Source organism: Prionailurus viverrinus, chromosome C1, assembly GCF_022837055.1.
Source record: "Prionailurus viverrinus isolate Anna chromosome C1, UM_Priviv_1.0, whole genome shotgun sequence".
NCBI classification, from domain to species: Eukaryota; Metazoa; Chordata; class Mammalia; order Carnivora; family Felidae; genus Prionailurus; species Prionailurus viverrinus.
The window spans coordinates 203,154,881-203,169,095 of NC_062568.1; the positions used below are offsets into that span (position 1 = coordinate 203,154,881).

The 14,215-nt window shown below is 57.8% G+C and overlaps 1 protein-coding gene across 1 annotated transcript in view; it reads right to left on the reverse strand.

Annotated features, from left to right (window-relative positions):
* PLEKHM2 (pleckstrin homology and RUN domain containing M2) overlaps positions 1-14,215 on the reverse strand; it is a 36,029-nt gene that overhangs the window by 5,491 nt on the left and 16,323 nt on the right. Inside the window, exons 2-11 of the mRNA XM_047871134.1 lie at positions 9,945-10,051; positions 9,489-9,598; positions 8,836-8,935; positions 8,210-8,297; positions 7,201-7,387; positions 5,865-5,924; positions 2,497-2,725; positions 562-1,404; positions 227-296; positions 37-127 (exon numbers count right to left, since the gene is read on the reverse strand). Of these exons, the coding sequence (XP_047727090.1) occupies positions 37-127; positions 227-296; positions 562-1,404; positions 2,497-2,725; positions 5,865-5,924; positions 7,201-7,387; positions 8,210-8,297; positions 8,836-8,935; positions 9,489-9,598; positions 9,945-10,051 (1,885 nt within the window). The remainder of the gene's footprint in view (positions 1-36; positions 128-226; positions 297-561; positions 1,405-2,496; positions 2,726-5,864; positions 5,925-7,200; positions 7,388-8,209; positions 8,298-8,835; positions 8,936-9,488; positions 9,599-9,944; positions 10,052-14,215) is intronic.

Sequence of the window (14,215 nt, forward strand, 5' to 3'; positions counted from 1 at the left end):
GCAGCTGCCCTGGCCTAGCCCGGGGACGGCGGGCACCTTTCCGGAGCAGGTAGACATAGCAGTCTGTGAGCAGCACGTACAGCAGCTGCAGGGTGCCCTCCATGTGCCCGGTGCTCATCCGGATCATCTGAGGGGCCGAGACAGGGGACGGTCAGGCACCCCGGCTCCCGCCCCCGGCCCGGGCCAGCGCGCTTTTGCCCCTGGCCCCTGAGCTCCCGGGACTTACTTTGAAGAGCTGCTCTTCGTTTTCTCGAAACACGTGGATCATCAGCAGGAGTAAGTGATTGTTGTCTACCCTGTGAGAGGGACAAGCGTGGGGAGGGTGAAGGCCAGGAGGGGGGGTGGGAGGGAGACACAGGCACGCGGCGGCACCGTTATCGCGGCTCTGCTCCTGACCAAGAGCCAGAGCGAGGGAGGGGAGACGTGCGCCCCGTCCCAGCCCCCAGCCCAGGCTAGTTCCTCCGGGGGTTCTGCTTGGTTCATTGGGAGGACGACGCCCACTGTCCCCTGCTTTGCAGTCCAGGGGCGTCTCACAGCAGCCGCGCCGAGAGCCTTGCTCACCTGAACTCTGCCGAGTGGGTCATCTCAGAAGGGCTCCCCTGCCCCTCATCCACCCCCGAGTCCTCAGCGCTGCTCAGACACGGGCTGGGCCGGTCTCGCTTGAGCTGGCAGAGAGCCTCGTGGGTCCCGGGCTCTGCTTCGGGCACAGGTCCGTCACCCGCAGGGGGCAACTGCGTCTCCAGTCCCCGGGTCTCTGGCTCCCGGGCCTCCCCCGGGGTGTCCTCTAGGGGCCCAGGTGCCTGTCCCTCTCTTCTTCCTCCTCCCTCTTCTTGGCCAGCAGTCGCAGGGCCACCAGGAACATGCAGCGGTTGGCCAGGCCCTGCAGGGTCATGGTTGCTGCCACTTGATGTAAGAGCGCTTGGACTCTCGACGGTAAAGCGGTAGAAGTCCATTGGGGCTGGAAGCCCCTCACTAAAGTCGCAAAATGGCGGCTTCTCCGGGGCATCCCCGGGAGAGCCGGTCCGAAAGGACTGGTCTGGGGACCGGACGTGGGAGCGCCAGGCGCTGGGGTCCAGCTGCCCGTTGAGCTGGTCAATGACCTTACTCAGGGGCTGCCCCAAGCGCTCCATGGAGGTGTCCTTCATTTCGGGGATGAGCAGACCCATCTGGCCCGGCTCCGGGAGCTCGCTGCTCTCGGCTGTGCCGCTGGGCCCCTCTCCCTCCCCCTGGGGGGAAGTGAAGGTAGCGTCCGGTGAGGCCCGCCCAAGGCCTGGGCTGCTGACGAGGCTGTCACCATCGCCCCGCCTGGCACAGCTGTCCTGGCTGGAGGAGGGGTGAAGCGGACTAGCTTCCTCATCCGATCTGGTCTTCTTCTTCTTGCCGGTTTTCTTCTTCTTGGTGACCCTGGGACGGTAGCGATGGGGAGAGATTTACCATCTGGGCGCCACTGAGCTGGGGAATTAGGTGGGCTGGGTCAAAAGAGGTGATTCTGGGCGTGTGACCTCTGAGGGCACCGCCAAGCTTCCATGGTCCTGGGCAGTGCTGGCTGGGAGGCCCTAGGCCAGGGGCACAGAGCAGCTCAGGCCCTGAGGGACGCCCTGCTGTTGGCAGAGACAGGGACCAGAGGAACCCCTGGGCAGGTCCCACGAATTCTAGCCGATGACACAAATGAGCTAGCTGTGTTCTGGGGGGACAAAACAGGCCACGGTCGGTCAGAGCGATGGCGCCTCCCTTCAGCCCTCCCCTTAGGATGTGGCCGGTGGACCCTGGACGGACCTCACTTCCCATTAGGTGTCACTGTGGATAATTCAACCAAAAGTGGACTTAAAGTCTTTTGGGCTCAAACCCCTTGGTTGCAAATTGGCTGGGACGGGCGTGGCAAGGCGACCCCAGGTCTGAACCCATGAAGCCAGTCAGGACTCGAACCACCCTGCAGAGGGGGACCCCTGACTCCAGTCACTGGGGAGCAAGGCCGGCAAGCCCCGGGGGTAGGACACGCACATCTTCTCACCCAGGGCTGAGAGCCTCAGGGCGGGAGCCAGGGGCAGTCGGGAGCCCAATCCGTCAGCACTTCCTCCCTTCTAGGTAGGCCCCTGGCGATGGATGGAGACCCTTTTCTTTCAAGGAGCCATGCTGAACTACAATCGGTACAGACCTCAGAAACTGTACAGCGACACCCAAGGACCCCCTGGGGAAGAATTCCAGTCTGAAGGGACTTTGTGGCCCTGGATGAACCTGACAAATGCCCCCCACCCAGGCGTGGCCCCAGGTGCCAGCCACGGTCATGGCCTGTGCCACACTGTCTTCCGGCTCGGGCCCTCTGTTTCTTCTTGCTCACAGAACTGCGGGAGAACCACTCAGTCTCCAGGCAGATGCCCATGTGCCCCCCCAGGGGGTGCGTGTGGTCCCAGTCTGCACGGACGTGACACTAGGAGTGCACAGGATGGACGTCAGGATATGCTCATCCAACTGCTCTCGGGGCCCCTCCCCACCGACCTGATGACCTCCAGCTCCGTGCAGGCGTCTGGCAGGTCAAGAGTGCGGGGCTCCCCCTTCTCCTGGGACGTGGTGTGCACGGGGGTGGTGTCGGAGGAGGACACGGTCTCTGCCTGGTCCTCACTGAAAGGGTTGTGGCGCTGGGTGGGACTCTTGGTGGAGGCTTTGCTGCTGGTCGGGTCCGAAGCGGTAGAGCGGGGCCCGCTGACAGTGTCTGTGAGGTCTCCGTCTGGGAGAACGGGGAACAGGAGACAGCCCGTCAGACAGCATCTGGGGCCCCCGGGCCCCCAAGGCATGCCTTATCCCATGAGGGAGGTGGGTGAGTTCCTCCCAGGGAAATCTGACCGGGGTGGCCCTGCTTTAAGATTTGAAGCCCCAGAGCAACAGGACCAGGGATCTGGGCTTGAAGAGCGACTTGGAGGGACACCACCACCACCTGCACTGGGAACCCTCAAGAGCTCGTAGCAATCTGGCCGAGTGCGAGTTAAGAGCCCCGAGGTTAAACAGCCTCCAGGCTGAAGCCCCTTAGGACAGTGACCTCGATGCCTCAAGAGGAAATGAGCCACAGACCTCTCAGGTTAACCTCAGAGCCTTCCGACGGAGAGTGCCAGAGGGGCACTGGGGAGCCCCTCCAGCACCAAACGCCACCGGCAGGGCTGAGATACCCAAAGTCCTCTGAAGGGTGCCCACCCCGGAGGCAGATAAAACGCAACAGTGGCAGAGAGAATAGAGGGAGAGACTGGGAATCAGAGAAAATGAGGGGTGCAGAGTGGGGGCAGGGGCTGAGGGCAGGACAGGGAGCCCAGAGAGTGAGGAGCGTGGGGGAAGGGCAGAAGACGGACCCAGAGCACAGGAGGCAGGACGAGAGGCCAGATCAGGGCGACGAGGAGATGCCAAGGGGAGAAGAAAGGTGTGCCGAGTGGCTGCCCCCCAAGAGCTGCCTCATGGGCTCTTCGGTGGCCGCTTCTCTCCCTGGCATCCTATCTGCTCACTCCTGGAGCGGGGGGTGAGGGGAAGGGGGGGCAGGACCAGGCGCCCCTTGAAGGTGAGAGCTGGGAACTCAGTTTCACTCAGCTTGCCTACTGGTCCTTTCTGGGTGGGTCACCCTGACCCTTGGCTCCACCCTGGGGAGAAGGCGGGGAGGGGAGGGAGGCTGACTCTCCAGAGAGGGGCTGGTTTAACGGCTCCCCCTGCCCCCAACCATCCACCCCAGGTACTGGAACGGGCGTGCCTAAAGCACACGGGGCACTTATCTGGTGTGAGATGGGAGCTGCCCCAGCAGAGGACTGAGGCCCTACTGGCGGAAGAGCCTGGGTGACAGCTAATGGCACGGGACAGGGGACGTTCACGCCCCATTTGCCAGCTTACACACGTCTCGTTGGCCATTATCTGTCCGGAAGAGACACAGTAAACACGCTTCCCGTCCTCAGCCTCATCTGGAAGGGCCCGACCTGCTGTCGGCTGCCTAGTGGGTCTTGGAAACCACTGGGCAGCTGTCTGCTGATGCAGCACATCAGCCAGTTTTTTAAAAAGTACAGCGTCTCTTCATGGGAGGACAAAAGCGGGGCCGAAAGCAATCGCCAGCCCTGCCAGGAAAACACTAGCAACACACGAGATTTGCTGCTCACGTCCCGGGACCCCAGAGCCTTCGTTCTCAGGTGCAGCAAACCTGGCCCTTTGGTCTCAAAGAAGGATCCCGCAAGGCCAGACATTCTTGCTCCAGCCCCCAGAGACCTGCGGCTGTCTGTGGGAGCAGCTGAGGGGCGAGTGAGCAGGCCACGGGACGTGCTGGGTGTCAAGGCTGGACGCTGGGGGGGCCCACCAGTTCTGGAAGTGAGCTGAGGACCATGGAAGGCCGCCCCACCCCCCACTCCAGGGCCCAGAGTTTGGAGCCGCCCCCGAATCCTGCTCCCCTCCACGTGGAAGGAGGCAAAGCTTCCCAGGTGAGCTACCAGAGGAGCCTCGGCAACTCAGGAGGTCACGGGGTGGGGTGGGGGGTGGATTAAGGTCACCCGGCCCCCCGAGCCCAGCCCGGCCCCGCCCGAGCAAGCAGTGCCACCGGGGCTGTTAGCTCTCAGGCCACAGGGAGCTCTCCAGGGCTGCGGAGGAAGGTCAGGCCCTGCTTGTCAAGTGACTGCAACAGGCAGCGAGGAGCTGGGTCGGGAGGGGGTTAGTGGTTAGAATCAGAGGGAGAGAGAAAAAAAAAAAAACAAAAACCAATGCCCAGCATGTGCACTGCAAGAAGAGAGGTTGAGAGGGTAAATGATGTTACGATGGAATTCTGGATTTCGGGCTGATCTTAACTAACTACCCCGTGGCACTCTTCAGTGCTACACTCACAGCCAGATGACCTAATTAATTTTCCCTCATGCCGTGTCTTATTTCCCTCAAACTAAGCTATTTCATGCTCACGTTACTTGGGAAAAGATCATCCGTCATGGGTTACTCAGAGATCACGGCACTAATAGCAAAGGGGCCGGCTCTGGAGCAGCGGAGAGAGACGCACATCTCTGCCTCCTGCCCAGGATGAGCAGTCAACACCCCCGCCCAGGCCAGCCCCTGGCGGAAGGGGCCCACAGGGTGAGTGGTTCTTTAACAAGGAGGGAGCGGGGGTAGCTATGGCCTCAGATCTAGAGGAAGCATTAACCCTCTCAGAAACGTGCCTTGAGTAATCGTGAGAACGTGGGGTGGAGCTCTATGGACTTTCGGAAGCCCAGAAAGCTTCCGAGTCACGGGCAGGAGAACGCCCAAGTGTCGTTGCCGCTTAGTGGACAGGTGGGAGGGCGGGCACATTCTCTCTTAACCTGCCTTAAAACTTCAGAGAGAATCTCCCTGTGGGAAGTTTCGGCAGTGCCTGGGCAATTTCGCTCATTCGGTCCTCAGTCTCTTTCCACCATGCCAGAGAGGAGGCCGTCAAGAACGGACTGGAGGAACCGAGTCCTCTGCCTTTCCTGCTCGATGCTTCTGACCCAGGAGCACATCTGACCTGAAGGAGCTTACGGTCCACAGGTTCAACCCACGCTTTCCAGAACAAGTCCCCGCGCGCTGGGTCGGGCCACTGGCACCCCCGCGAGGTGGCAGTCCCCTGCGCACATCCGGCGCTTCGACCGGCAAGGGAATCGGGACGGGAGATCGCTTGGCGACCCCACGCGGCCACCGCGTGAAGGCGGGAGTCCTGCGCTAGGAGATGGGATTTGCCTAGGTCAAGTTCTCCTCCTGCAGAATTCCATCTATCAGAAGACCAAACTTGGCTTTATTATGATCACTGACATTATTACAAATAATGAGCTGATTTCGAATCATGCAGCAAGCTTGGCATGGAAACGTAGCGAAACGGGAAAAGAGGGTGACAGCGGACTCTGTCCCACCTTCCCAGTCTGTGCTGGGTACAGACGGCACTGCTGGAAACACATCTCCAAAATCATAATCTATAAAAACGAGGGACAAAACCGAAGATTAGAAACGGGCAGTGGCAGGACAGGGAGGGCAGGGGCAACGGGGCGGGCGACACGGGGAGAAAACGAGAGAGGAAAAAGCTACACTTTCTACCTTTCATCGAACAGCTTTGGGGAACTCTCATGCTTCTCAGCTCGGACACTGGCCCAGAAGCTCTGAGCAGCTAGAAAGACCTCTGGGGACAATCCTTTCCAACCCCAGCACCTGGTTCTGGGACGTGGGCTCCCCCGTACCTAACCTTCTTTTCTATCCCCTGCCTTTCTTCCCTCTGAACCGAGCAGCGGGTGGCAGGTGGGCTCGAGGGGACGCGTCCGCCGTGGACGGCCCAGCTGCTCCCTCGGGGCCTGGCCCCTGGCTTCTCCGAGACAGCCCGTGAGCGCAACCCAAGGACACTGCGCTGCGGCCTTCCGCTTGTACAAGGAGTCGTGCTGACGACAAGTCTGAAAGTATTGCCCTCATGGGCCCTCGGCTCATTGCACAAGCAGACACGGAGGAAGAGGGCCAGGACCTCAATGCTAATGCAGTTCTAGGGGCTGAACTTGTGCTCGGGGTCCCCTTCCCTGGAGCTGAGGCAGGTGCAGCCAAGGAAGAGCTCTGGTTTCCCACACAGGACGAAGGTGGGAGGAACGGCCAGTTTTACAAACGAACACAGGGGGTCTGAGGTTTGAAAGAAAGTGGGCTGTTCCAGTAAGTTGTTGGATCAAGAAAACAAAGCAACCTACAGACGTGACGACAGTCTTTTCCAGTCTCGGGTGCAGTGGGGGCCATCAGCCCTAACATGCTAGCAAGTGCGGGAGGGGCTCCTGAGAAACGGGGGTCAAGTTTCCCTGAACTTCGGACCCGTCTGGCTCTCTCGTCTCCATCCAGGGGTTGCTCCGCCTCTGTCTGCCTAGAACCAGGGCAGCGCGACCTCCCCAGGCAGGCGGCCCTCGCCCCTGCAATGGCAGGGAGAGTTTCCGGGTCACGCAGCTAATCCCTCCTCACGTAGAAAACCGCCCCAGGCGTGTGGCACTGGCCTTCTGGAAAAGAGTCTGACATTCCCATGATCTCACGCTGGCTTTTTGTGCCCACAATCAGTGTTTTAGCCGCCGCGGAGACACTGAGAAAACGAAGATCTGGGAAATGGTGGGCCCTGTCGAACTTCAAATCTCCCCCATCGGACCGCAAGGAGCCCGGAAAGACGCCAGCCAGCCAGGCACCAGCAGTGTCACCGCAGAGGCGTGGCTCCCGGCCGCCCGGGGCGCTTACCCTCGCTGGATGGGGCAATGGCGCTGTCATCCCACTCCAGGTTGGTGGAGGTGACGGAGTTGAAGGAGTTGAGGGACAGGCTGTCCGAACCTTGCACGGAGCTGGGGAGGCGGTCTTCGAAGTCCAGCAGGTACTGAGGTTTGTAGTAGTCAGGCATGTAGGGGGCCAGGTCCAAGTAAGGGGCGTCCTGAGACGAGAGTGCAGAGGGCAGGCTTGGCTGCGGGAGGCCTTGGGCGGCCGTGCGCAGACCTGCCCCCGCCAGGCCTCCGCTGCTGGTTTCCCTTTGGGAGAGCAGTGGGCCTAAGGCTCTAAATTCAGAAATTAGCCGCTAAAAGGAGCGATGTGAATGGCTGTGGCTCATACAGCGATGGACTCGAGGCCAACGGAGATGACAGAACCCTACTCTGCCTGTCGACCCCTCCTTGACCTCTGCGACCATGAGAGTCGCTCCCGTTTCCTCCAGTTTAGCCTACTTTTCAGTAGGCAGCCTGTGCTGCTGGTGCGGGGGCCTGGCGGGGTGACTGGACTGGGACAGGGCAGCTGCCCGCTGATGAGCCAAGTCCAGAGCCGCTTTGGGCCCTCCTCAGCCCCTCCTGGGCCAGCGTCCTGTTTCTCCAGTGGGTGACCGTGAGGGAGGCTGGGAAGCAAGGAGCCGAGGACCCTTCTAGGATCCCAAGAGGCACAGGGGTGAACGTGCCTGGTCTTTCTCAAACACACTGTAAACATGACAGAGGGTATTTTAGCACTAAATACTCCAGGCGATGTGGGGACAGACAGGCAGGAAGGGGTCACCTGAACGAGGAGTTCTGGCTTAGATAAGCCAAGATAGAATCACTTACTCGGTTCCACTGTTCTGACCCTGAACCCTCCCGTCCCTGAACACCAAACATGTGGCTCAGGCTCAGTCACACCCCACAGGTCCCCTGAGAGGAAACCAGAAAAGCAAAACGGTATGCCCACCCTGCCCACCCCGCTGCCCCCACAGGCAGCAAGAGCCAAGGGGTCTCACCAGATCCAAGTCGAATCGAATGAACTCCAGCCCAGACACCAAGGTCAGGAAGAGAGTCAGGTGATCGTGGCTGCAGACCAGGGCATTCCTGTGAGACACGAGGAGGGACGATGGTTACCAGCTTGGCCGTATCTCCCCGGCAAGCCGGCTGTGTTGAAATTTGACATGTGACATCCCCAATCCCTGGAGGGCACCCAGCTTGGGGCAGCCTTCACCCGCCCCTTTCCAGCATATTCTCCTACTGGGTTTAGAGCCACACAGCACTTTCCTGCCAGTGTCTTCAGCTATGGGGCCTGCGGCACACGGCTCCTCTAGCTCTCTGCAGCTGCTCTATGTGGTTAAGCATTCTAGTAAGGTCTGAGGCCGGGGTGGAGGATCGGGCAGAGGCAGAGCACCACATTGCTACACAGGAGCCCGGGGGGGGACGCCCGCCCAGACTCCCGGCAAAGGCATCACAGGCAAAGCGCTGAGGCCTCTTCGGCCACCGTTGACGTGGCCCCAGCACGCAATGCCAGGCTAGGCCTCTGACGTGGCACGCCATGGTGTCTGCGTGTGACACGAGTCTTTGGGACAAGGTTCAAGGGGAGCTCCGGGGCCACGGGAGACAGACTGTTCCGGACACTCACTTGACGTAGTATTTGTGCAGCAGACCCAGGTTCTCCTGGAACAGCCGCAGGTAGCTCTCCAGAGAGTTCTCGTTGAGCGCCAGGTACAGCCAGGCCCTGCCTGCAAACACACGGCAGGAGTAACCAGAAGGAAGGTCTGTCAGGGTGCTGGCTCTTCTGGCCCAGGGCGGGAGGGAAGGAAAGGAAGAGTAGCTGAGGGCACCCAGCACTCAGAGAGCCTCCTGTCTTGCTGCAGGGCCGTGACCCCTGACACGGGCCGGCTCCTGGTCAGACCCTAGCTGGCGGCGGGGCAGGGAGACCTGAGAAAGAGCGCAGGTCACACGGTCCAGACGGGTTGAGAAGTATCAGCACTGTGCACCAGCCCTGGCGGCTAACACCAGCTCAGGGAGAGAAGCGAGGCTCCCCGTTCCGGGCTGGGGCTCCAGAGGAGTCCGGTTGTCCTCAGCACCTCACTGTCCTTCCCCCCAGTCCGTGACGCCCCCAACTAACTGTCGCACGCAGGGCGCCAGCAGCGGAACGCCCCTCTGCCCCTGGGCGCCACGGGGGAATCAGCCTCCCGGGGCTGACCCTGAGGCCACACCTTCGCCCCGGGCCACCCACCACGGGGAGGACGGGCGGTGGGCCCTTCCCAGCATCCCCCTGGGCCTACTCACTGCGCCCCAGGTTGGTGGCCACGTGCTGCAGCACCTCGATCTGTTTGATGGCCTCTCTCCGGGTGAAATGCACCACGAGCACCCAGTAGCCAGATGAGAGGTCTTGCAGTCTGAGAAAACAGGACAGGAGCTGCCATGACCCGAATGAGCTGGGGGCCGAAAGCAACAGGGTCCCGGCTCCCGGCTCCCGGTTCCCGGCTCCCGGCTCCCAGCGGGGGCCCAGGGCAACCACCACGCCTTCACGCAGGGTCTCATTTGCTGCTAATTCTTTCCACAACCATTCACGCCCGCAAGGAGGTGATTTACGGGGGCAATTACAGACAGCCTGCGGCCTGAGGCAAATCTCTTTCTGCCAAGAGAGGGAAGAAATAAAGGGCAGAGGAGGGGAAGGACTTCTCTCTGGAGGCTCCCAGGTGCCCTGCGGTCGGTCTCCTCCGGAAAGGACCCCCAGCTCACCCATACAGCAGGGCGTGGTCCAAGTGCTCGCACAGGCGCTGCAGGACCTTGTCGTGGTTCCGGATGGCAGGCGTCTCGTCCTCGCAGGCGGCAAAGTAGCTCTGCAACTGACAGGTGAACAGAGCGGCCCGGAGTGAGAAACAGATAAAGAGGGGGGCTGTAGCAGAGGGCAAAGGGAACCAGTCCCAGGGCACCTGGCTGGCTCGGTGGGTAGAGCGAGCGATGCGTGATCTCGGCGTTGTGGGTTCAAGCCCCACGTTGGGTTTGCAGACCACTTAAAACTAAAATCTTAAAAGAGGGGCGCCTGGGTGGCTCAGTCGGTTGAGCGTCCGACTCTTGATTTCGGCTCAGGTCCTGATCTCCGGGTTTGTGAGCTCGAGCCCTGAGTGGGCTCTGTGCTGATTCTGTCTCTCTCTGCCCCTCCCCGACTCACGCTCACTCTCTCTCTCGCAAGATAAATATTTTTAAAAAATAACAAAAGAAAAAAACAAGTCCAGTGATGTATCCGTGGTGACCAAGAGACAAGTCTACCTCGAACCGCCTGCACCGGCTGCTTACCCAGCATCCAGAGGGCAAAGGCTGTATCCTCGGGGCCCAGTCCCAAGAGGTCCTCAGCTAGTGCTTTGCACAATGCCAGCTGGATGCTGGGAGGGGTCCACAGCCTGGGTGTAGGTCTCACGTGGTACCAGGCTTCGAGTCAGGGCCACAGCGCCACACTACTCCAGGGGCCCTATGTGCAGCCTTATCTATATAAACGCCACCCACTCCCGGAGTTGTGTGACACGGTGGCCCTTCTCTGGTGGCCTCCTTGCTGGAGGCTGACCTGGGACACAGATTTGCCCGAGGAGACAGACTAGGTTGGATACGGGTCGGGGTATCATGTCAAGCCCTGCTCCAAGAAGGACACCTGTTTCCGGGCTGGCGGGTGGGGGCAGGCGGGGAGACGAACCGCAGCAGTAACCAAAGGCCAACGAAGGGGAGGGAGGCTCTCTCGGCCAAGAAAGCCCCGATCCTTGAACTGGATCCTCTGAAACCACCGTGAGGAGGCAAGGAAAGCCCTAGGAGACAGGTCTTTCCACCAACTTTGTTCTAGCCATAGAACATACTGATGGCCAGACGGGGGGGCGGGGGGTGGGGGTGCAGACACACAAAAAGAACACTCATCTCAGGTTTGGGCCCTTGGCACTGGACAAACGTGTTCTCAAGTGTTTTCTGGACGCAGTGGTAGAGACAGCAGCAGCAGCAGCAAGAGACATCAACCACACCAAGGAGCACGCGCTCTTGGCGAGAGGCCAACCATTCAGCACCCACAACAAAAATAGCCTCTCTTTCCTGTGGCCCAGCGTGAGTCCAGCGGCCCTGCTGGCCCGGGATAGACCCCAGTCCTGTGGGGCCACCCTCTCTCCTGAGAGACAGGCACCACAGTCCCGGGAGGAAGGTTTCCAGAACTGAACGGAAAAGGGCGGTGAGCTTGTGCAAGCTGCCCAGTTCCCTCCCAGCAACGGCTGGGGCTTGCCTTGCTCACTTCAGGACAGGGAACCGTACCGGACTCCAGACTTTCCTTTTTCTTTCTTTTTTTCAACACCCGAGCAAATCTGAGATCAGAGAGTCTTTGACAGATGTTAGAGCTGGCAGGATCTTTCGAGATCTAGTGAACTCCCTTACTGAGGACGCAAAATGAACGTTTATTCATTTTCTTGATTATAAGAGTAGCCACACTGGGGCGCCTGGGTGGCTTAGTGGGTTGAGCATCCGACTTCGGCTCAGGTCATGATCTTATGGTTCATAAGGTCGAGCCCGGCGTCAGGCTCTGTGCTGACAGCTCAGATCCCAGAGCTTGCTTCAGATTCTGTCTCCCTCTCTCTCTGCTCCTCTCTTCCTTGTGCTGTCTCCTCCGTCTCAAAAATAAATAAACATTAAAAAAAAAAAAAACTAAAAAAAGAAAAGTAGCCACACCTACCATAACACTCAAGAGACGTGGAAAAGCTTTAACATTTTTTGTTTATTTTTATCTCTTTATTTATTTTTAATGTTTTATTTATTTTTGAGAGAGACAGACAGAGCGTGAGAGGGGTTGGGGCAGAGAGAGAGGGAGACACAGAATCCGAAGCAGGCTCCAGGCTCCGAGATGTCAGCACAGAGCCTGACGAGGGGCTCGAACTCACCAACCGTGAGATCATGACCTGGGCCGAAGTCGGATGCTTAACCGACTGAGCCACCCAGGCGTCCCTGTTTTGTTTATTTTTAAACAGAGAAGGTGGTTGAAACCAGCGGAGGTTAAGACCCTCACTGTGATTTTTAGCTAAGGGAGGGAGCCAGAGCTGGAACGCAGACTCCCTTTTCAGGTCAAGAGACTTTTGAAACAATTATTCCGAAAACAACACTGGCTCACCATAAAAATCCCAGCAACACGGAGTGTGTATGAAGTATAAAGACCACCTGGGCCCCCGTTCCCCACTGTCAACAGCTTGCGCGTGTGTCCTCCCAGCATGCCGCGTGCATACACAGACTTGAAAATTAAGAGAGCGAAAGAGGGTCATGCTACACTCATTGTTCCGAAACGTGCTTTTTCTCAACAATGTACGAAGCATCTATCTGCGCACCATTCCATATAGAGCGGCTGCATTTTTCCAGAGCCACCCTGCATTCTGAAAGAGGACGCTGTTAGCTAAATGGCTGCTGTCTCCCATTCTCTGATGCCACATGTGACGTGCATCTGTGGATCCCTGGATCCGTGCATGTGAGCACCCGTGGATCTCTGTGTGGCTATTTCTGTGCGGTGTGTGCTCACAGCCGAACTGCAGACCTTTTAAAACGCTCGACTGGGGGCACCTGGGTGGCTCAGTCAGTTAAGCTGCCGACTTCAGCTCAGGTCATAATCTCACAGTCTGTGAGTTCGAGCCCCGCGTCGGGCTCTGTGCTGACAGCTCAGAGCCTGGAGCCTGTTTCAGATTCTGTGTCTCCCTCTCTCTGACCCTCCCCCGTTCATGCTCTGTCTCTCTCTGTCTCAAAAATAAACGTTAAAAAAAAAAAATTAAAAAAAATAAAACGCTCGACTGATGTGTGCTCTCACCATGCGGGCTAACCCTGGATACAATTAGTCTAATTCTTGCCAGTCCAACTGCTGAAAGACAGTACCTAATTGTTGTTTTGGGTTTTTTTTTTTTTTTTTGAAGTTTTTTTTTAAGCAATCTCTATGCCCAACGTGGGGCTGGAATTCACAAGCCCGAGGTCAAGAGTCGTGCACTCCTCCGACTGAGCCGGCCAGCCGCCCGGGTACCTGCTTGCTCTAAATTGGATTTCTTCCCACACTAGTGCAGCTGACCACCCTTATTAGCCGTTCCCCATCCGCATTTCTTCTCCTATTTGAGCCACCTATTTGAACCGCTGCTCAATCTTGTCTGCTTCTCTTTTTCCTGCTGGTCTGTCGCAGTTCTCTGCTGGTGAAGGATTTAGTCCTGTGTGTTGCTTTGAATTATTATTTTTGCCCAGGGTCAAATGACCTTTAAATTTTGCTTATGGTGGGTTTTTTTATCCTATTGAGAAACTTTTATATTTTACGGAGCCAACTCGGTCAATCTTTTTCTTGACGGTCTCCCGTTTTTCCCAGTCTAGTATTACAAAAGTATTTTTATCCTTTTATAGTTTTGGTTTCTTCTTCTTCTTTCTTTTCTTTTCTTTTTATTATTATTTTTTTAATGTTTAAACCTTTACTTTATATGTGGCATGAGGTAAGAACTGAGCCTTATTACTTTCTGGATGGAAAACTCATTTTCCACATTATTAGTGGTCCCATCCTGATTTGGGCTTTCATATGCCACCTTTCTAGATTATTTTAACTGGGCCATTGCCTGCCCCTGGGCCAGTCTCCGATTTCAGTTTATTTATTTTGAGGGAGAAAGAGAGTAAGGGAGGGACAGAGAGCCAGGGAGAGAGAGAATCCCAAGCGGGCTCTGCACTGTCAGTGCAAAGCCCAAAGCGGGGCTTGAACTCACAAACTGTGAGATCGTGACCTGAGCCGAAATCCAGACTCGGACGCTTAACCAGCCACTCAGGCACCCCCAGTCTCTGATTTTTAATTATTTTCACTTTGTTTGTCATTTTGATATGGGCAGAACAAATCCACCCCAGCCCCCGACTATTCTTTTCCAAAACTGTTTTGACTATTCTGGCACATTCGTTTAGATTCAAATTTCAACTCAGCTACCTTTGGGGCTTGGAGTAGAATTATACTGAATCTTGGGATTATCGCGGGGGGCGGGGGGGGAGAC